General features: G+C 36.7%; 2 protein-coding genes across 2 annotated transcripts in view; one reads left to right on the top strand and one right to left on the bottom strand.

The window, feature by feature from the left end:
* ACAD11 (acyl-CoA dehydrogenase family member 11) overlaps nucleotides 1-21,489 on the top strand; it is a 97,989-nt gene that overhangs the window by 47,140 nt on the left and 29,360 nt on the right. The window contains 2 exon segments of the mRNA XM_001924765.5: nucleotides 3,728-3,835; nucleotides 5,495-5,593. Coding sequence (XP_001924800.3) covers nucleotides 3,728-3,835; nucleotides 5,495-5,593 — 207 coding nt within the window.
* On the bottom strand, nucleotides 6,587-10,495 carry ACKR4 (atypical chemokine receptor 4; the record flags this gene model as incomplete). Its single annotated transcript, NM_001097430.1, is given in 2 exon segments — nucleotides 6,587-8,046; nucleotides 10,449-10,495. A coding segment is annotated over 1 exon segment (1,053 nt). The 5' UTR covers nucleotides 8,038-8,046; nucleotides 10,449-10,495.

Raw genomic sequence — 21,489 nt, 5'->3', positions numbered from 1 at the left:
GTGTGTGATTGGTATATTTCAGGAAAGGCAAAGAGGTCAGTGTGGCTGGTAAAGAATAGCAGAAAATATCAGAGAAAAGGGCTTTATATGTCAGGACTTAAGGGCAGGTAGGGGCTTACTTTCAATGAAATGGGGATTTAAGCAGAGAAGTGACAAGATTTAAAAAGATCCCTATGTTGAGAATTAACAAAAGGAGGAAAGGAGGGAAGCAGGGAGTCTTGTGATGGTCCTGGTGAGAGGTGATGGTGATTTGTTCTAGGGTAGTAGCAGTGGAAAGGGTGAGAGGTGGAAAGATCTAAATATACTTTGGAGGCAGAGCCAAGAGGATTTCCTGATTGGTTATATGGTATTAATGGGAAAGTCAAGGCTGCCTTCAGGGACTTTGACATGAAAAATTGGAAAGATGAAGGAAGGAGGCCAGCTTTTCTTGAAAAAGTTAATATAGAAGGAATAAACCAGAGTTTAGGATTTTTATCTCATCATGTGTAGAGCTATTACATCATGCCACATAGGCAGCATAATTTTGTGGAAAGAGCTGGTAGTCTTTTGTATAAAACTTTTATTCTTGGAGTTCCTGTCGTCGTGGCACAGTGGAAACAAATCCAACTAGGAACCATGAGGTTGCAGGTTCGATTCCTGGCCTTGCTCAGTGGGTTAAGGATCCGGTGTTGCTGTGAGCTGTGGTGTAGGTCGCAGATGCGGCTCAGATCCCACGTCGCTGTGGCTCTGGCGTAGGCCGGTGGCTACGGCTCCAATTAGACCCCTAGCCTAGGAACCTCCATATGCCATGGGTGTAGCCCTCAAAAAAAGACAAAAGCAAAAAAAAAAAATTTTTTTGAACTTTTATTCTTGCCACTCATAGTATGAAACAGATTTTATATTGCAACTCAGTATGTAGCATATATACTTGTACATGTATGTTCATGGATGGGCGAATTTATAGAAATGAGGGGAGAGAAACATATATTACTGAAAAAAGGCTTCGTGAAACAGTAATTTCCCTTACTACAAGAACTCATATATTTTCCACTGAGCCTAATCTTATTTTTGAATTTTGATCTATTTTTATTTTTAGGGAATGCTACCCATATTCCCTTGAATCAATACTATGACACATTAATGGGTCATAATATGAAAAATAAGACATCATTGCAGATGCAGCTCTACACTATTTCTCCATTTGACCTTTGAACTTTTTTACTAGATGGTCATAAACTTTTTTCTAGTGTTAACATTTCATGAGTCTATCAGTTGTACTATCTAAATATCAGCTAAAAATTTTAAATTAGCAAGTGAAATACATTTCTTTGACCAAAATATGAGAAGCAATGTCCTCAGCAAATAAGATGTGTAAAACCATAGGTAGAAGACTAGGTATTTTCTCTTTGTGGTGGATAGATCTTCACAAAGGCCTTTGGGCCATGTCTCAGAGCATTGTATTTGCTTTATCCAAAGCAGATAAAGAAGAGACTGTAATTGATGCCAGTTAAATACTTTGGGAGGTTTCTTAAGTGTATATGAGATGAATTTCTACTCAGGATACCCAAATTATTTCCCAAATGGAAAATAGCTTATGGGACATATATGTAGTCTTGCAATTTCTTTTGTTTTTTTGCCCATCCAGTCATATAGTATTGTATATAGAAATGTTGCAAATAGTCGTTTTAACTCTTTTTTTTTTTTTTTTTGTCTTTTTAGGGCTACACCTGTAGCATATGGAAGTTCCCAGGCTAGGGGTTGAATGGGAGCAGCAGCCGCCAACCAGCCACAACCACAGTAATGCCAGATCTTGCTGCATCTGCCACTTATGCCGTACCTTGCAGCAACGCCAGATCCTTAACCCAATGAGCGAGGCCAGGGATCAAACCCACATCCTCATGGATGCTAGTTGGATTCTTAACCCACTGAGCCACAGTGAGAACTCCATTTTAATTCTAAAGTTATCACTGGAAAATTTAGAGGCCTTTAGGCTAATTTTGGTGAAAAATTTTCTCTTTTGTGGAAGTAATTTATCTAGGCATTTTTTTTTTCCCAACCTCTAAATGATAGCTTTGGTTTGCCATCTTCTCAGAATAAACTAATTTCTGGAAAGTTTTTATTCAATATTTACCTCATTCAAACTTCAACAAGAAACAATGAATTTACAACAAGCAAAAAAAAAAATTAAAAAACAATGAACTTCGTTAATTATAATGCAACTCATTTTCTCCCTTGGCTGAAAAGAATTTTAAGCTTGTGTTAATCTACTAGGAATTTTGTGCTTTTTTTTTTTTTTTTTTTTTTTTTTTTTGTCTTTTTGCCTTTTCTAGGGCCACTCCTGCGGCATATGGAGGTTCCCAGGCTAGGGGTCCAATCAGAGCCGTAGCTGCCTGCACCAGAGCCACAGCAACACCAGACCCGAGCCAGGTCTTCGACCTACACTACAGCTCACAGCACCACCAGATCCTCAACCCACTGAGCAAGGCCAGGGATTGAACCCGCAACCTCATGGTTCCTAGTCGGATTCGTCAACCACTGAGCCATGATGGGAACTCAGGAATTTTGTGCATTTTAGTATCACTTGGGCCCTTCAGGAGGGTCTGAACAGAGTACAAACATATTTTGAGAGACTTAACTTGAACTTAGCTCAGTTTTCATAGGCATTTCAGTAACTGTCCTTAGCATCATTGTAAGCAAGGATATTTAAAAAATTCTTCCTAAAGTAATCAGTATTCAAGGGAAAGGTTTTAGATAGTATTTTTAGAAATTTCATGGGAATGAAAATCAGAAAAGGCATTTAAAGAGTTTTGCTCCATGGCAGACAAGAAGTATTCTTTTCACCTGAGAGTGATATAGCAATGTGTTGTGTAATGCACAGTGCCTTCTGAGGGCTGAAGAGTATCTTTGAAGTTATCTACTGTCATTTTCTATCCAGGGCAGGGATTCCAAGTTTAGCATCCTTGAGATATTACCTGTTCTTTTCTAGATGGTAGGGGGTCACAGAAGAACAATGTTAGCAGTAAAGAGACAGTCAATTACTATGTGAGGTCAAAGGAAGGAGAAATTTCTGATTGCACAATTGGAGAGTCTTCACAATGGTGGTGACTCAGAAGCAGAAATGTACTTAGGAATGACAAGTACAGTTTCACCCAAAAGAAAGCCTGGCCCAAGCAAACTTGTGGAAGTTAGAAAGCACAGGGTGTGTTCGAGGAATCAGAGTCTCAGAGCTGGAGTCTCAGTAGAATAAGTAATGTTAATTGTCCGCCAGAAGCATTGCAGTCATTCCTAGTGGAATGTATCTCCAAGATGGCAGCAGAGGTTAGCCAAGTCAGATATCTTCCTCAGTCCTAATAAGTTAAAACGCATTAGAGCCATACTTCATTATGATGAGGTAAACAAGCATCTATGATACAGAACAAATTGAATAAATAGGCAACAAATGTCATGTACTTAACTTATAGCATACCCTCCTTATAAATTATATTTACTGTTATGTTTCAAAATAATTTGTTAGTAAATATTTGCTTTAAAAAGATTCATGTCTAGAGTTCCCTGGTAGCTCAATGAGTTAAGGACCTGGTGGTGTTACTGCTGTGGCTCAGGTTCCATCCCTGGCCTGGGAATTTTCATATGCCACTGGCATGGCCAAAGAAAAAAAATTCATGTCTATGCTATCTATATAAAGTTTGGATTTCATATTGGTAAAGTTTTAAATTTAAAACAAATGCTTTTAATTATTTTATAATAGACACAGGGAATATGGAGGTTCTCCACCTCTATGGAAGTGATAAGCAGAAGCAGCAGTGGCTTGAGCCTCTTCTTGAAGGAAGCATTGCCTCCTGCTTCTGTATGACAGGTAAGAGCAAATCAGTCACCTTCTCCCCTTGTGCAGTCACACTTCCTGGGTTATTACAGATGAACTGAAGGAATGTGGGATATTGGCTCCTGTGTTTCAGACACTTTTGCCTGGGGCAGAAATGTGAATATGTTTGTGGTAAACCCAGTTTTAATTTTTGGCATTTTTAAATGTGCAAAATAAAATTGTCCTCCCCTTTGGGAGGTTAGCAGTTGATGTTTTCTGGTAGCCTGCTTTAGGCATTAGTACCAGAGTAAACCTAGTTTTATAATCTTTTGACTTGCATTTCTAAAATTGCCATCTATGGATGTTTAAGATCTTTTTTACCCTAATGTATGAAATTCATTTTTGTGATAATGTTACACTGATACTGAAAAACTACTCAACTCTGCCATAGACTCAAAAAACAGAACTTTGACCAGTGCTGGTCATATAGTTCAGATTACAAATGTGAGGAAATAAAACTAGGCATGTTAATAAAAATGGGTTTTGGTACCTTCGTACATAGGAAATAGTAACTAAGGACTCTTCAAAGGACAAAAATCATTGCTTCATAATTGAGTTTAGAATTAAACTAAATTTCACCTCGTCATAATTTTGGCCAGATTCTGTAAGATTGCATACATTTACAATAGCACAACTGATCTCCGTTTAAATCAGGAAGAGGTGGGATTTCCCGTCATGGCTCAGCAGTAACCAACCTGACTAGTATCCATGAGGACGCTGGTTTGATCCCTGGCCTCGCTCAGTGGTTAAGGATCTAGCATTGCTGTGAGCTGTGGTGTAGGTCACAGACACAGCTCAGATCCCGAGTTGCTGCGGCTGAGGTGTAGGCCTACAGCTGCAGCTCCAATTGGACCCCTAGCTTGGGAACTTCCATATGCCGCAGGCGTAGCCCTAAACAGCAAAAAAACAAACAAGAAATCAGTGGGAGGCATGTTTTGAATACCTGCACTGTGCCATGTTATCAAAGCTCTAATTGGAGGTTACAAAATAAATAGAGTACACAGGAAGAGGGTCTCCAGTTTTAGAAAGAAAACACATAAAACATCTGAAGGATCCATTTGAAAGAGCAGCAGACTTCTGTGATTGATAGCTAGCCTGTAAGTTCTGAAATGCCATGCAGTAAAGCAGTTTCATAAAGGTGTCCTATGGAAAACGTTCTAAGCATTAAGCAAGCTTTTATAATGTAAAATAAATAAATTGGTGAAAGAATTCCTAATATAATTTGCAAGGCACAGTTATAAATTTTTTAAGATACTAGAGTTATGGTGAGGAAATCTGGCTTTCAAATATGTAGTACAGATTTCTTTCCATTGTGGGAAGTAAAGAACAATATTTTTTAATGTACTTTTGATGATTGGAGAAAGGATTGAGTGAGTTGTATCCCAAGTCATGTATTGATAAGAATTCCAGGAACATAATTCAGATAGCTGATCTATCTGAACTATTCTAAATATTTCATTCATTCATTCTCCCAGTGCACATTTATTGAATACCTACTATGTGTAAGTTGTAGGAGAACTAGGGTGGAAGAGGGGAAGGATAGGAAGAGGAAAAAGACAAAGATGCCTCTGTCCTCAGAGTTCACATTTCTTAAGTGTCTTTATAATTGATGATATATGCCTGCCTGTAAATTCAGCCTTTGCTTATTTATAGAGCCTGATGTAGCTTCAAGTGATGCCAGTAATATTGAATGTAGCATCCAACGAGATGGTGACAGCTATGTAATTAATGGCAAGAAATGGTGGATTAGTGGTGAGTATTCAGATGGAGCTAGATGCTGTGCTAGAATAAGACACATGATTATTCATTTCATGATCACAGTTCTTTAAGTTCTACCTTTGAGAACATTTTCAAATTTAGAAATAGTTGATAAAAAGAGAAGTTAATTTTAAAGTACTGTCTTGATTAGGTGATGTTTATTTTAAGAGCAGAAAGTGTCTTTTTTACAGTTTTTGAGAGAGAAAATTCATATTAGTACACACTATTTTGACCTTTGTGATTTCTATTAAAATTAAATTTTAACAGGGACATATTATATACATGGATTGTAATAATTTATATATATAGTTATTTTTAAACAGATACGCAATACATGCTATTAAAAATAATTTATTCTGGTACATGTTTTCATTGCTTAAAAATGCAAGTTGTAGAGTTCCCATTGTGGCACAGTGGAAAGGAATCTGACTAGCATACATGAGGATGCGGATTTGATCCCTGGGCTCGTTCAATGGGTTAAGGATCCAGCGTTGCCAAGAGCTGTAGTGTAGGTCGCAGACGCGGCTTGGATCACAAGTTGCTGTGGCTGTGGCGTAGGCTGGCAGCTGTAGCTCCAATTCAACCACTAGCCTGGGAGCCTTCATATGTCATGGATGCAGCCCTTAAAAAAAGAAAAAAAAAGAAAAAAAATTCAAGTGGTTAAATGAAAAATAAGGGCCTTTATACATAGGAAAATATATTGTTTAGTCAACCCTCAGACTCACATAAATGGATGAACCCTTTAGGAAATTATAAAAATTAAAACCTAGTTAAATGTAGTGGTCTGAGGATTGCTTCTAGAGTACACATGATAAATCTAACAGGACAACAAGTTTATTACTAAAGAAAGTTGACATCATAAAAGCAAATTATATGTTTAGAAACTTACCTACCAGGAATGTATTAAAAGGCAAGAAATGCTGGGTTTGTTTTTTTTTTTTTTTTGATTGCTAATTGTTTTTCTTTCTGGAGTTTTATGAACTCACAAATTAAGAAGCAGGAAAAAGGAAAAATATTAAATTTCGCTGCATAGTTATTTTCTTATATTATAATTTTGATAATTTACAATAATTATAAATCACCCTTAATTTAGGCCTCTTTAATCATTTGTTTTAGATGACCTAACTTACAGTATTATTCTTACAATGCCTATTACTACTGTTTTCCTTTATTGTTAATTTTCATTTCCATGTTTTTTACATTTATTATTATGTTTCCTCTTTTTCTTGGCTTCTATCCCACCCCCCTTCCCCACCCAACCTCTTTTCTTTTATACATTGCCACTACAGTGTTTGAGATTTGAGTTTCAGAGTAATGCAGATGTTTGATCTGGGGGAAAAGCATCATTCATGTGTATCAAAGCAAGACACAGAGCAGTTTTATATTTAAATGCTGAAAGTGCTCGTTGGTTCTGTAACATCTTCAGAATCGAAAGGAATCTCCTCCACATTTTGTCTTTGTCTTCTCCAGGACCCATATTTCTTGGCCACTTTCATAATGTAGTTTTTAAAAGAGGCTCCCATGAAAACATACAGGACCGGGTTGAGGCAGCTGTGAAAGAGTGCGATGCTCTCTGTAATTTGGATGGCAACATCCATGCGTTTGCTCATGTCACAGTCAGTGATCAGGGAGTAGATGATGTCTATGGCTTGGCAGAGCTTGACAATGTTATAAGGCAGCTGAGTGACAATGAAAACTAGGACCACTGTGAGCAGAACTTTGAGGGGCCGAGATTTTTTAATGTTTGGCATCTTGATGAGAGTCCTTGCTGTGATGAAGTAGCACACTCCCATAATAAGAAAGGGTATTATAAACCCAATGCAGATTTCCAGCATTTGAATCAGTGCTTTCATGGATGTTCCTAGCTGGTATGGAAAGATGGGTACACACCTCGCTTTGTGATTGACTGTGTAAAAAACCAGCTGAGGTATACTCAGCAAGATGGCAGCCATCCAGACACAGAAACAGATGAGCAGGCACAGTTTTCCCACTCCTGGTTGACTGGGGCCTTTCGTTACTGCCCAGTATCTGTCTATGCTGATACAAGCCAAAAACTGCATTCCAGAGACAAAGTTGACTGTGTACAAGGCTGAAGTGACTTTGCACATGATTTTCCCTAAAACCCACCCATGAACTGCATTAACTGCCCAGAAGGGCAGAGTGAATAGAAGGAGTAAATCTGCCACTGCCAAATTCAGGATGTACACATCGGTTTTGGTTCTCTGCTTTTTGTAATAGGCATAAATGGCCACTACTATGGAATTGCCTGCAAGTCCAATGATGAAAGCTACTGTGAAGAAGGCAGGCAGGAAAACTTTGGCAAATTTTCTGACCTCTTCTTTTATGCAGATCACTTCATATTGACTATAGTCATGGGTATCATTCATTTCATTTTCCTCATAATAGTAATCTGTTGACTGGTTGTGTTCCAAAGCCATGGCTCCACTCTAAACGGCAAAAAGAATACAGGATATTCATTTTAATATTGCTTAAATGGAAACTCTTTTGATCTAGCATATGTTTTATTCTTTTGTTAGAGAATAGATTCTTGCCATAGCATATGTGAGCCTGAATCTGCTACTCTGAAACTCTTTAATGGAAGCCACATTGGAGTATAGCTCCAAGATAGGTTTTTCATCCTTTATTTTCACAAGTCTGTGAACAGGGGTTGAGATTTATAGAAAGATTAAAAAAATGCCACAGGGAATTTTCTTAATTATTAAACCCTATAACTTTTACATATATGACTTTGTGATTCTTAATTTATTCTTTACACAATAAATTAAAATTTAATATAAATTATTTTATTTATTTAAAATAAATATTTTACTTTTATTTATTTATTAATTTATTTTAAAATAAGTTAAATAAATTATCTCACCATTTTACTTCAGTTTACTAGTTGGCTTCTATAAAACAAAGTCTCCTCTAGTCAGCCTCCCTCCTAAACCTGTCACTACATGCTGGTTGTAAACTACTATTTGATAGCACTGTCATTCCACTCATCACCTAAGCCTTAAGCTTGCACCGTCCTTCATTTCTTCTTTATGTTCATCCCTGATTTCCAGTCAGCCCCTAAATTCTGATTTTACCTTCTAAATAGGTCTCCAGTCTGCCTCCTCCATTTTACCTGTGCTCTTTGACACATCCACGTAATTCGACATTATTACCTGGCCTGTTACAATATCTTCCTAAATGGTGTCCTACTGTTCTTATTCCTCCTTACCATCTCCTTGTCAAAAACATTTTTCTTACTGCCATCAAAGTGCTCTATCTAAAGTGTCAGTCTGTCCCTCTCCTGCTTTACTCCTCACCTGAAAGACACATTTCTTCATCTGAAAGATACAATCTAAGCTCCTTGGCATGATACCCAAGGCTCCTCCATTATCTGGTCCTAGCCATGCTTCCTGCCACATGCCCCTACGGTGCACCCTGCTCCACAGACAGTAAAGGTACTGATTTGCCAGCAGTTTTCCAGCACATACCATGCTGCAGCCCATGTCTATATCATTACCCAAATGTTCTTTTATCTGATATACTATTTCCTGCCCTTTCCTTGAAGGGCCAACTCCTACTCAGTTAACTTGGATGTCACCACTCAAGAAGACTTTCCTGATCTGATAGGTATATATATACATAGCTTTCAGAGAATTGAACCCATCCTATGGAAGACATGTTTCCCAGGCTATCATTTCCCTCTTTGCTCTAAGTTCCCTAAGATTATGGCCTGTTGGATTTATATTTGTAATTAATACCTGAGAGAGTGTCTGGCACATTCTAGGTGCCCAGCTAATATTTGTTAAAGTACAGGTTTTACCGTAGGTGTTATGCTATTACTCTAGAATGGAAAGATGATACTCCAGGAATCTCCTGTCTCATCATTAAGTTATTTTACTATATTGGCTATTAACACTCGGTAATATTAAGATAAGCTTTCACAGAATTCACAAATTTTAAAATATATGAAACAATAACTTTGAATATTTTTATTATAGTGCTGAGTTTTACTTTGCTTTTTCCTTAGCCGTTCTGTCTCCATCAGGTTATTTTTGTCCTTGGAAGTATTTCATATATTCTTATAGATTCATTTAATGAAAAATAGTGTGCCAGTTTGTGCTACATTTACAAAAGAATATTCTTATACTTTCTAACCTTTCATGGCTGAGTAAAGCAAAGTGAAGAAGGCCCCCCTGTGGAAAAAACCACATAGAACTGCTTTCATTATGTAAAAACCAGGTGCTCACAATTTAAAATGGCTATTTTATCCTTGAAGTTATTTGAAAAGTTCTGATCTGGAAGACTAGTCTTCATTTTCTTATATGTTAATTATTAACACAACACGAACTTTGTTCTTTCTTTCTCTTTCATCACAGAAATCTTGAACCTGGTGATAATATAATATGGCCAAACCGTATAAGGTATTAATGAAAGATACTTTTAAATAAGAATTAATTGTACAAAAAAATACAGGTAAATAAGAGTAGGAGTGGAAATTATTTGCAGAAGTTATCCTTCTGGCAAATACATAGAAACACACTTAAATGCCTTTATAATTATTATAAGAACAAAAAAATTAGTGTTTATAAAACAAAGCAGGAAAAACTGGTATAGCAGAACCTATTATTAACAAAGTTTTTTAGGCAAGTAATGGTATTAAAATAATATTTCTTCTTGCTATATTCATATTTTTATTTTGAGGTTAAAGTGTATAACTTTTTCAAATAGCTCTTGTTTGCATATGTAAACATGCATCAAGACTCCCTCTACATAGGTAAATAGGTAAAGTCCTTGGGCTCAAAAAATAAATCATATTCAAGTCTGAGTGAAAAAAGAAAGGAAAAAAACCAACCTGTTTCAGTCCGCAGAGAGGAGCAGTCTTGAGTGCAGAGTAAAATCAAATGAACTCTCCAACTCAGGCTACTTTTGTTTTCGTTTTACACCCCGCCCTTGTCTTACATCCAGGAGGGCTTTCCGGAAATTTAACCTTGTGAGCACTTATCTTTTATTTTATGTATAACCATCCTGTGAAGTCAAATCCAAATTCTTAAGTATCCTAGGTTCCAAACTTGAAAAAATTCAATCTTGTTTCAAAAACTACAGACGTTTCAAAGTTCCACTTAGCCCAAGGGAACAAGAACATGCCGGCAGCTGAGGCATGATTGCCAAACCAAAGCAGCTAACAAGTACTTGTAGATAGCATCTAGACAAATATTCTCTAAAATTATTTTGTCTGAGAAAGAACAAAATGATTCTGACCCAGAAAGCCATCGTTTTGAGGACTAAATGAAATTCCAAGTAATCACTAGGCATGTATAGTAAAATTTAAATGTTTATACCACATCAATTATTTTGTATTTTACTTAAACTATGAGACCCCTGTGACTTCACTATTCACCTTCTCTGTCCTTGACCTCCAGACATGCTTTCCTCATGACTTTAAGTTATTTTTCTGACTTGTAATCTTCAATGACTAGTTACAAACTTTCAAAATCCTTCTGTCTAGGGAGGCTCTCTCCCTGTCTCCCTACTTCCAAACAAATGAAAATTAGAGAAAGAAGAGAATATATGCAGATTTAATCCTTGTGGTCCATTTGACCTTGACTCTTCACATTTGCATGACAGTTCCCTTAGTTATTAGTTATCTTCTCTAGCTAAGCTAGGCTTAGTCTCCACCTTCAGAAATTATTTCAGACCTATTCCTTTTGTTTTCCTCCAAGCAACTGATAAAACTTTCCTATTGACTCACAGAAAAGAGGCTCTAGATCATTGGGGCTTCATCTTCCCAAGGTATGTGTGTGAGGGTACAGCCAGCTTCTCCTTGAAATCCACCAGTCTTTGAGAGTTATTTGCATGCAGCAAAACCAGCTCACCTAAAACAAAATAAAACAAAAACAAAGGCCTGGGTTTGCAGTATTTGCCATTTTCCATGGTTTGAATACTCCCACCATGGCCAATTTCTGCTACCGGTGTGAAGTCACTGAGGGCAAAGTTGCTAAGAGATAAGCGTATCAGCCTTCCCCAGCAGGCGCTAAACACACCTCTTTCAAAAGAGGGATCTCTTCTTCTTACCATAGCTGATCATTACTCTGATCTCTTGGTGCCTTCTGAAAGATACAGGTCTTAATGTTATCCCTGCCTTCTCTAGACTCTCTGGTCTTTCACCTTCTCTTCCCTCTTATTTTTCTTTATTTTATATATGTTGGAGCAAGAGGAAGTAAACAAACAACCCTCCACTAATTCTTAGAGTAGTCTTCAAGATCCCATAAGGTCTGCCTCCTTGCCTCATTACCCCTCTAACTTGTATCTGACTACTCACCCCTTTGCTTGCTTGTTCTGGGACGCCACCTCCTTGCTGTTTGGAAATGTACCAGGCACATTCCTTTTTTAGGGCTTTTGTACTGGCTCTTCTATTTGCCTGGTATGTGCTTCCTCTTAATATTTGCAAGGCTCACTCCCTCATGTCTTTCAAGTGGTTTGTCCCATCACCACCTCCTCACTGAGACAACTCCTGACTATTCTATTTAAAATATCCCTTCACAAACAAAACAAATGAACAAACATAACAAAACAGAAACAGTTAGATACAGAGAACAGATGGTTGCCAGATGGGAGGAGGGTGGGAAGAGGAAAGAAATAGGTGAGGGAGATTAAGAGATTACAGATTCTTAAAAGGGTATTACAAACTTCCAGTTGCAAAATAAATGAGTCACAGGGATAAAATGTACAGTGTGCAGAATATAGTCAATAACTAAGTAATATCTTTGTATGGTGACATATCATAACTAGATTTATCACCGTGGTCAGTTTAAAATGTATGGAAATATCAAATTCCTATGTTGTGTAATGGGAACTAGTATAGTGTTGTAGGTGACTTGTACTTCAAAAACAAATTTATAAAAAAAGAGATCAGATATGTGTTGACTACCGGAGGCAGAGAGGAGAGGGGTGGGAATTGGATGAAGGTGGTCAAAAAGGTACAAACTTCCAGTTATACGATAAATAAGTAGTAGAGACATAATGTACAACATAATAAATAGAATTAACACTGCTATATGTTATATGAGAAAGTTGTTAAGAGGGTAAACTAAGAGTTATTGTCACAAGAAAAAAATTTTTTTTCTATTTAATTTTGTATCTGTATGTGATGATGGATGTTCACTTAAGTTATTGTGATAATCATTTCATGGTGTATGGAAGTCAAATCATTATGCCCCGCACATATATGTCAATTATATCTCAATAAAATGGAGGAAGAAATTAATTAAATACCTCTCACCGGCCTATACTTCCAATCAACCTTACCTATCTATAGCAGTTTTCCTGTGCTGATGACGATATCATTTATATTTTGTTTGACATCTAATATCTCTCACCCTGTGTTAGATTATAAACTTCATCAGAGCAGGGACTTTTGCATGCTTTGTTCCTTGATCAATCTATCTATAGATATCATATATAGATATCTAGAATAGTGCCTGGCACATAATAGATAATAAATATTTTTAATTAATAAATAATTCTTTCCTTTTTTTTTTTTTTTTTTGTCTCGTTAGGGCCACACCTGTGGCATATGGAGGTTCCCAGGTTAAGGGTCGAATCGGAGCTGTATCTGCCAGCCTACTTCACAGCCACAGCAATGGGATCCAAGCTGCACCTGCGACCTGCACCACAGCTCACAGCAATGCCGGATCCTTAACCCAATGAGTGAGGCCAGGAATTGAACCTGCGTCCTCATGGATACTAGTCAGATTCGTTTCCGCTGATCCACGACAGGAACTCCTTCTTTCCCTTCTTATTATTGTCCCATTTTACTTGCCCTTAATGCTATAATTCTTTAATGAGTGGTCAGTCTATAATTGCAGCCTCTATAATTAATGTTGACAGTCTCTTCAATCCATTTATACACAATTTTGACTTGCAGGCCTTCGCTTGTGCTATTATAACTCCTGTATAGAATACTCCTCCCACTCTACCTGAGCTTCTTGCTTTAGGATTTTGATTCAGGTCTGACCTTAACGTTATTTAATCCAGGAAGCCATCCTTAACCCTTCAGATATACCTAGTCTTTACTCCCATAGCACTATCTCACTCTGTTGTCTAGTACCTATTAAAATGTTTTATCTTCCATAGCAATCCTATATATCCTGCTGTATCTCAACATTTAGCTTTGTAGCTTACTCATGGTACCAGCTTACTGAGTAATAATTAGATTTATGAATGAATGAATCAGTCAACCAACCAATCAATCAGTGTTTAAATAACTTATCCTCCACAGACTTATAAATTTAGCAATGGAGCTGGGATTTTAGATCCAGACTATTTCTACTTTTTCATACTATCTCTTACACATCTTTGCTATTTCATGATGTCATCTGTTATAGAATCTTCATACCTATGTTATTTTTTTTATTTTTTATTTTTTTATTTATTTTTTTGCTTTTTGGGGCTGCACTTGAGGCACATGGAGGTTCCCAGGCTAGGGGTTGAATTGGAGCTGCAGTTGCCAGCCACAGCTACAGCAACACAGGATCCGAGCCACATCTGTGACCTACACCACAGCTCACAGCAACACCAGATCCTTAACCCACTGAGTGAGGCCAGGGATTGAACACACAACCTCATGGTTCCTAGTCAGATTCATTTCCACTGCATCGTGATGGGAACTCCAGTACATATTTTATAAATATTTAAAAGTATCTTTTTCCTTTGTTTCCTCCCCAACAACTGCATGCTTTCTTGTAAATAGGACTCCATTCTTGTAAATCAGTTATAATGCTGTAATCTTTACGTCTTTTGAATTTGGCCATCATTTTTGCTAATGCAAGTACATACCCAGCCATTGGGACATAAAGCATCATGGAATCCAGCTTCTTCTGGCAGTATATAGTATGACTAGCTTATTTTTCTGGCCTCTTCTATGTTTTCTTCCTTGACAGACAGAACTAGAAGTGTTAGTAGGGAATACTTGACAGAATTTGAAAAGCAATCATAAAGCTTGGAGAATAGGGAAAGGCATCACTTTTCAGAGTGTTTCTTTGATGTCTCTTTAGCAACTTTTCAGAGTGTTTCTTTGATGTCTCTTTAGTGCCTTTTTTTGTAACTCTCTCCCACTTGCTTTCCACCATAAAGTGATTCCAATTGGCTTCTCACCATAAATTGTCTCTCGCCCTTCCTTACCTGTCCTAACATAGCAATGTTCTCTTGTTCCTGAAGCATCTCTCTCTCTAGAACGATTTCTCATCCTCCCTCTTGTAGTGCTATTCTGCTCAGTAATAGATGTTTGAAAAGCAATCTGACTAAACTATATTTTATATCATCACTGAAAATAGCATTGATATATATGTATATAGGACATTGTTAATAATCAGATTACTCATTGGTATCTATACTACATATTGAATTCATAATGTTTATGAGTTTTTTACTTAGCATTTTTCTTAAGCATTTTCACATTATTTCAAACTCACTGTAAACAACACTTTTAGCAGCTAAATAATATTTTGTTATGTGGATTATCATAATTTGCCTTACCATTCGATTATTAGAGCCCCCCCCCCTTTTTTTTTTTTTGGTCTTTTTAGGGCTGCACCTGCGGCTCATGGAAGCTCCCAGGCTAAGGGTCAGATTGGAGCTGTAGCTGCCGGCCTACCTCACAACTCATGGCAATGTCCAGATCTGAGCTGCATCTACAACCTACACCACAGCTCACAGCAACACCAGATACTTAATCCACTGAGCAAGACCAGGGATCGAACCTGTATCCTCATGGATACTAGTCAGATTCATTTCCACTGAGCACTAGGGAAATCCTGTTAGAGGACTTTTAAATATTCCCAGTGTTTTGCTATTACAAATAATGTTATAGAGAGCATCTTTATAGATATGGTGGGAAACTATACTTACTCTAATCTTATTGAGGGGTTTTGAAGAATGGAACTAACCATGTATAACTATCCCTCTTCTTTTTTTTTTTTTTTTTTTTTGGTCTTTTTGCTATTTCTTTGGGCCGCACCCGTGGCATATGGAGGTTCCCAGGCTATGGGTCTAATCAGAGCTGTAGCCACTGGCCTACACCAGAGCCACAGCAACGCGGGATCCGAGCCACATCTGTGACCCACACCACAGCTCACGGCAACGCCGGATCCTTAACCCACTGAGCAAGGGCAGGAACTGAACCCGCAACCTCATGGTTCCTAGTCGGATTGGTTAACCACTGCGCCACGACGGGAACTCCAACTATCCCTCTTCTTACTACACTAAGGATAGCATTCTGTTGAATAATCTTAAAGTTCTTTCAGATGAGTGCATAGAAAGCTTCCTTATTCTTTTTAGAAGTGTTCAATTATATGGACAGACCACAGTATTTTTAATACTCTCCTATTGATGGATATTGGTTTGTGCCCAGTTCTTTGCAAGTATAAACATTACTACTGCAGTGAATAATCTCGTCCATCTATCATTCATTCAGGAGCAGTTATATCTGTAGGATAAATCCCAGAAGTTGGACTGGTGGATCAAAGGATAAATAAGTCCGTAATTTTGATGGATATTGCCAAATTGTACTCTATAGGGATGGGGTCACTTTGTACTCTCACCAATAATGTACGGCATGTCCATTTCCCTAGACTGTTGCCAGTAGAATGTTTTATTCCACTACCATCTTCCTGTCTAAGTGACTTATAACAGATTCAGTACCCTTCCTCTGCCCTTGCCAGCTGTGTGTGAAATATTTTCTCTAAATTATTTTTTGCTTTAATTTCATTTCTTACTGTACTTTTATATGGATAAACCAATTGATCTTTTTCTTTTTATTTCATGTATCCTTTTTGAGGCTTAAAATTTCTTTCCCATTCAGAGATTTCATAGATACTAAATTGCTTCTTCTAGTTTTTTTTTAATGGCTTGATTATTTAAATTTTTTCAGTTCTGATCTATTTGGGCCTGATTTTGGTCCAACTATATTTTGTAATAGTGAAAGCATGTAGCATTTATTGAATACTTATTAGATATAAACCTTCCTAGAAATAGAGTAAGTGAATTTCAAATGTTGTTTCCCTTATTGATAACAACACTTATTCTGAGGAAACACATAAGATTGTTTTTTTTCTTAACTATATGATAATTTTTCTTTTAACAAGTGTAAATTTTGTTATAAAATGTTACTTAACTCATAATAGTTTTTATTCATATTTGAATTCGTATTAGTATTAATGCTCAGACCAAGTATAGTTTAAGTATTTCACCTCAAAAGTTCAATGTTGGTAGAAGAAATAACCTGGAGACTTTGTAGATGGCTAATTACACTTCATATTATATTATTTTTTTGCATCACTTTCCTTATTGTTACAGACCACATCCATACCCAATAGTCATGTTTTTCTCCACCTGTCATCTTTCCTTGTGCTAGAGAATGATTTTGTTTGATTACCATGTGATTGTGAGAGCCCATGAAATTAAAATTCATCAGCAAATATCAGAAAAATGTCCTTTTCAGACCGACTTAATCCTGCCACGTGAACAGTTGAAATACCACAGAATCTGGATTAAAAACATTATTTTATTTAGGCCATCTGTTTTCATTCATGAAGGTCTGTGACACAACAGATAGATTTAAGTATTTTCTAGTCTATTCACATTTCCTCTAATATATTTAATTTGTGACACTTGGTATCCTGTTCATTAACTGAAATAACATAAGAGAACAAAAACTCTTTAGAAGAAGGATATGTCAGGAGTTCCCGTCATGGAGCAGTGGAAACAAATCCAACTAGGAACCATGAGATTGTGGGTTCGATCCCTGGCCTTGCTCAGTGGGTTAAGGATCTGGCATTGTCGTGAGCTGTGGTGTAGGTCACAGACGTGGCTTGGATCTGGCATTGCTATGGCTATAGCGTAGGCCAGTGGCTACAGCTCTGATTAGACCCCTAGCCTGGGAACCTCCACATGCCGTGGGTGCAGCCCTAAAAAGACAAAAGATTAAAAAAGAAAAGAGGAAGAAGAAGGATATGTCAGTTACTATACCTGCCAAATTCTGCTTGTAGCTAAGATGAGATGATATATTTGTGAGAGGTTTTTCCCATTTTTTGAAGCATCAAGATTAAATCAAAATATTTCAAAATTTATAACCTATGTATTCACCCTTACTTCCTCTACTTAATGACTCCAAAAAGAAGAGCCAGTTCAGAAGTTTTTTTTCCCAATCTGAATTGTTTTCCATATTAGAGTGAGCAAAGCTAAATTAAAGAATCGCTTACCTTGTTTCTTCAGTTTCTTCAAAATTTTCTGAGTAATCTGAAATCTATTTGGCACAAACATAAAGCTGTCTGTGGCAACAAGTTCTCATAACAGAAGAGCAATATTGAGAAATGCTATTGAGAAATATTATAGAAAAATATAGAATTGGAAAAAGAGGACTTTCGACTGGGGTTTAGGGGAATTGTAGAAAAGAGTTTACTTTTAAAGGATTCAGCTTCTAGTTATCTAAGATCAAGGTCCATGAAACCTTAAAAGATTTACCGAAAATGTTCTTGATAAACAGGATAGAGAGTAGACAAAGAAAATATCTCTAATGAAAATGAACCCTGTCATACCATTATGCCCTAATCTGATTTTCAGAAGTATGCCCACCAAGGAGACAGTACGTTGTATGAGGCAAGTAGCCTTAGTCTTCAGCCTTAGGGCCTCAAATCTTCCTATGAGCAAAACCTCAAAAAAAAAAAAAAACCCTAGGTGAAAATTTTCCAGTTGAAAAATTAAAAGTAAGCTTTTCTGGAAAATATTCTTTCTCTATAATTTCTGGGTAAGAATCAAAGCATGATTGCATATTTTTGCAGAGCCAAGGCCAAATCAAATGTAAAAAAAAAAAAAAAATTCTCCCAGCCTAGTGTTACAGATAAGAAATTTCAGTTAAGATACACAATGAAGTTAAAATATTGTCATCTGCCATTTAAATCATCCCTAATGTCCTTTGGATTGAACCTCAAATTAGTGGAATTCATTTTCTCTGTATTAGTACCTATAAAAATCAGAAAGATACACGGTTGTAAAAGTAAAACAACTAAGCACAATTTGGGAAGTCAGACAGTAGTCAATAAATGAGGATGGTCAACTAGACTCACCATCAAGAGTATGATATCTGAGATTTTAAAACAATTTTGAAATATGTGAATTGGATAATCTTTTCTCATTAAAATCTGACAGGTATAGCAGCTGAAGCATCCTTCTTATAAAGAGACCTTTCAGGACTGATTGAAAAGTAGATTAATCTGAAGGAAGCCAAATTAGAGCGTTCACTTTAAAACAACTGCATTTTAATCTTAACTATATTTTACTTTACATGTTTAGTTCACAGTACAGAATAATTGAAGGTAATAGAATTGTAGGCCCTTGGTTTTATTGGTTTTAAAATTTGAGAGCTTCTAAGATTTCTAATACTACTTATATGATCGTATTTTGAGGTGATCATTGCCTTTCTAAAACTTTAGCTGACACTAATGATAAGTACATGATTTAAGAAACCATCACACTGGATAAGTGAAGATTTGGTATGGGTGAAGTTTAAAGGAGAGAACTCTAGGGGAGTGCCATTTCTGATGTGGCAAAGTAAGCACTTGAGATTGACCTATCTCATAGATTTTAAAAAGTTACAGGAGTTCCCTTTGTGGCTCAGGGGATTAAGAATCCAACATAGTGTCCATGTGGATATGGGTTCAGTCCCTGGCCTTGCTCAGTGGGTTAAGGATCTGGCATTGCCATGAGCTGCAGTGTAGGTTGCAGATGCAGCCCTGATCTGGTGTTGCTGTAGCTGTGGTGTAGGCCAGCAGTTATAGCTCCAGTTCAACCCCTAGTCTGGGAACTTCCATATGCCGCAGGTGTGGCCTTAACAAGGAAAAAGGAAAAAACAAAAACAAAAAAAACTATAAAAAATAACTACCTGAAGAGTGTGAGGAGTGACCAAAGACAGGCTGATTTTGTAGTAGAATCACAATTTGGAAGATGAGACAAGGCATGAGGTCTCATTTTAAGGCTGTGGCCTAAGGACACAATGTGGTAGGAGAATGCTGAAACTTCTGTAGGTAACTCGGGTCTTTGTGTCCTAGAGGACTGAGGTCAGTGTCTGGGGCAGCCATTGCTCCCAGAAAATGATAGGATAGTGTGAGATTCCAGGAAAAGAGAAAACTGGAAAAAACAGGAAACTGTTTCATGTATAAACTGTGCCCAAGTATCTGGCTACCAAGGTGATTTGCAGGGCAGACTCACGCACCTTACAGCTAAATAAAAAGAGTTAAACTGAAATGTGACCTCCCACTTACCTTAATTGAGACAGACTCTGCGGTTTGAGTCTACATTAATTGCCTGATAAAACAAAAATATTAATGCTCTCTTCAGAGAGGTAGAAGAGAATCCATAGTCTTCAAAACAAAAGAATCATAATATCCAGAAAACTGTCTGAAATTACTCACCAAATGAAGAACCAGGAAAACATGATCCTATTTCAAGGGGAAAGCCCAACCCTTCAAGTGACTCAAATGTTGTAATTATCAGACAAGGACTTAAGACAGTTATCATAAATTCACTCAATGAGGTTTAGAATAAAAAGAAGTATCAGAAGATACTACAGAAAACATTAAAAAGAACCAATTAGAAATACTAGAATTGAAAAGCAAAATATCTGAAAAAAGTTCACTGAATGGGTTTAATGATATAATGGAGTTGACGGAGAAAAGAATTAATGAACTTACAGATAGGCCATTAAGAATTTTCTAATTTTAAGAAAATAAGGAAAGAAATGAACAATCTTAGGAACCTGTGGGACAATATCAAAAGGTCTATTATGTGTAGTTGGAGTGCCAGAAGAATAGGAGATAGGAAAAAATGGTCATTTAAAAGAAGAACATCCATATAATGGAATATCATCCAATACAAAAAAGAAGAGAGCTACCAAGCCATGAAAAGACATGGAGAAATTTTAAATGCATATTATTAATTGAAAAGGCTATAATTCCAACTATATGACATTCTGAAAAAGGCAGACTCTCTGGAGACGTAAGAAGATAAGTTGTTGGCAGGACTGGAGGTGAGGAGGAATGAGTAAGTGGAGCACAGAGGATTTTTAGGAAAGTGAAATATATAATGATGGGTACATATCATACATTTGCCCAAACCAAGAGAATGAACAACATCAAGAGTGAACTGTAATGTAAACTATGAATTTTAGTTGGTTATGATGTGTCACTGTAGGTTCATCACTTGTAAAAAATGTACCACTCTGATGGGCAACGCTGATAATGGTGGAGGCTGAGTATGGAGGAAGGAGGTAGTAGATGGGAAATCTGTGCCTTCCCCTCAATTTTGCTGTATATAGAGAGACTTTAGAGCAGTGTTAGGTTCAAATGGAACAGTGTGTGGGGGGGTATATATGTATATATATATTATATGTATTATATATGTATATAATATATGTGTGCATATATGTATATATGTATATATGTTATATATGTGTGCATATATGTATATATATTATATATATGTGTATATATATATATGTGGAACAAATTCTAGAAATTCTAAAAGTTATTTATTACTGGTTGATATAGGTATGTTTAACCTGAATTAAAGGCCTTCGTTATCTAATAGCAGTACACATACTGCTGAGTTTTCAAGGCATATTATATAGAGTGTTGTCCTTGAACAACATTACATTTCTCCTATTTTTGTGAAAATGCTTGTGGGTTTTTTTTTTTTTAGAAAAACAGATGTATTCCTTTTCAGTGTAAAAACTTTATATGTAATTGTATTTGAAGCAACTGGATTTAGTAATGAAGTTATTATGCAACAGCACAGAAGAGTGGAGAAAATGGTTTTATTCTTTATCTCACATGTAATATGTC

Source organism: Sus scrofa, chromosome 13 (assembly GCF_000003025.6).
Source record: "Sus scrofa isolate TJ Tabasco breed Duroc chromosome 13, Sscrofa11.1, whole genome shotgun sequence".
NCBI lineage: Eukaryota > Metazoa > Chordata > Mammalia > Artiodactyla > Suidae > Sus > Sus scrofa.
This window is presented reverse-complemented; position numbering and strand designations above follow the sequence as displayed.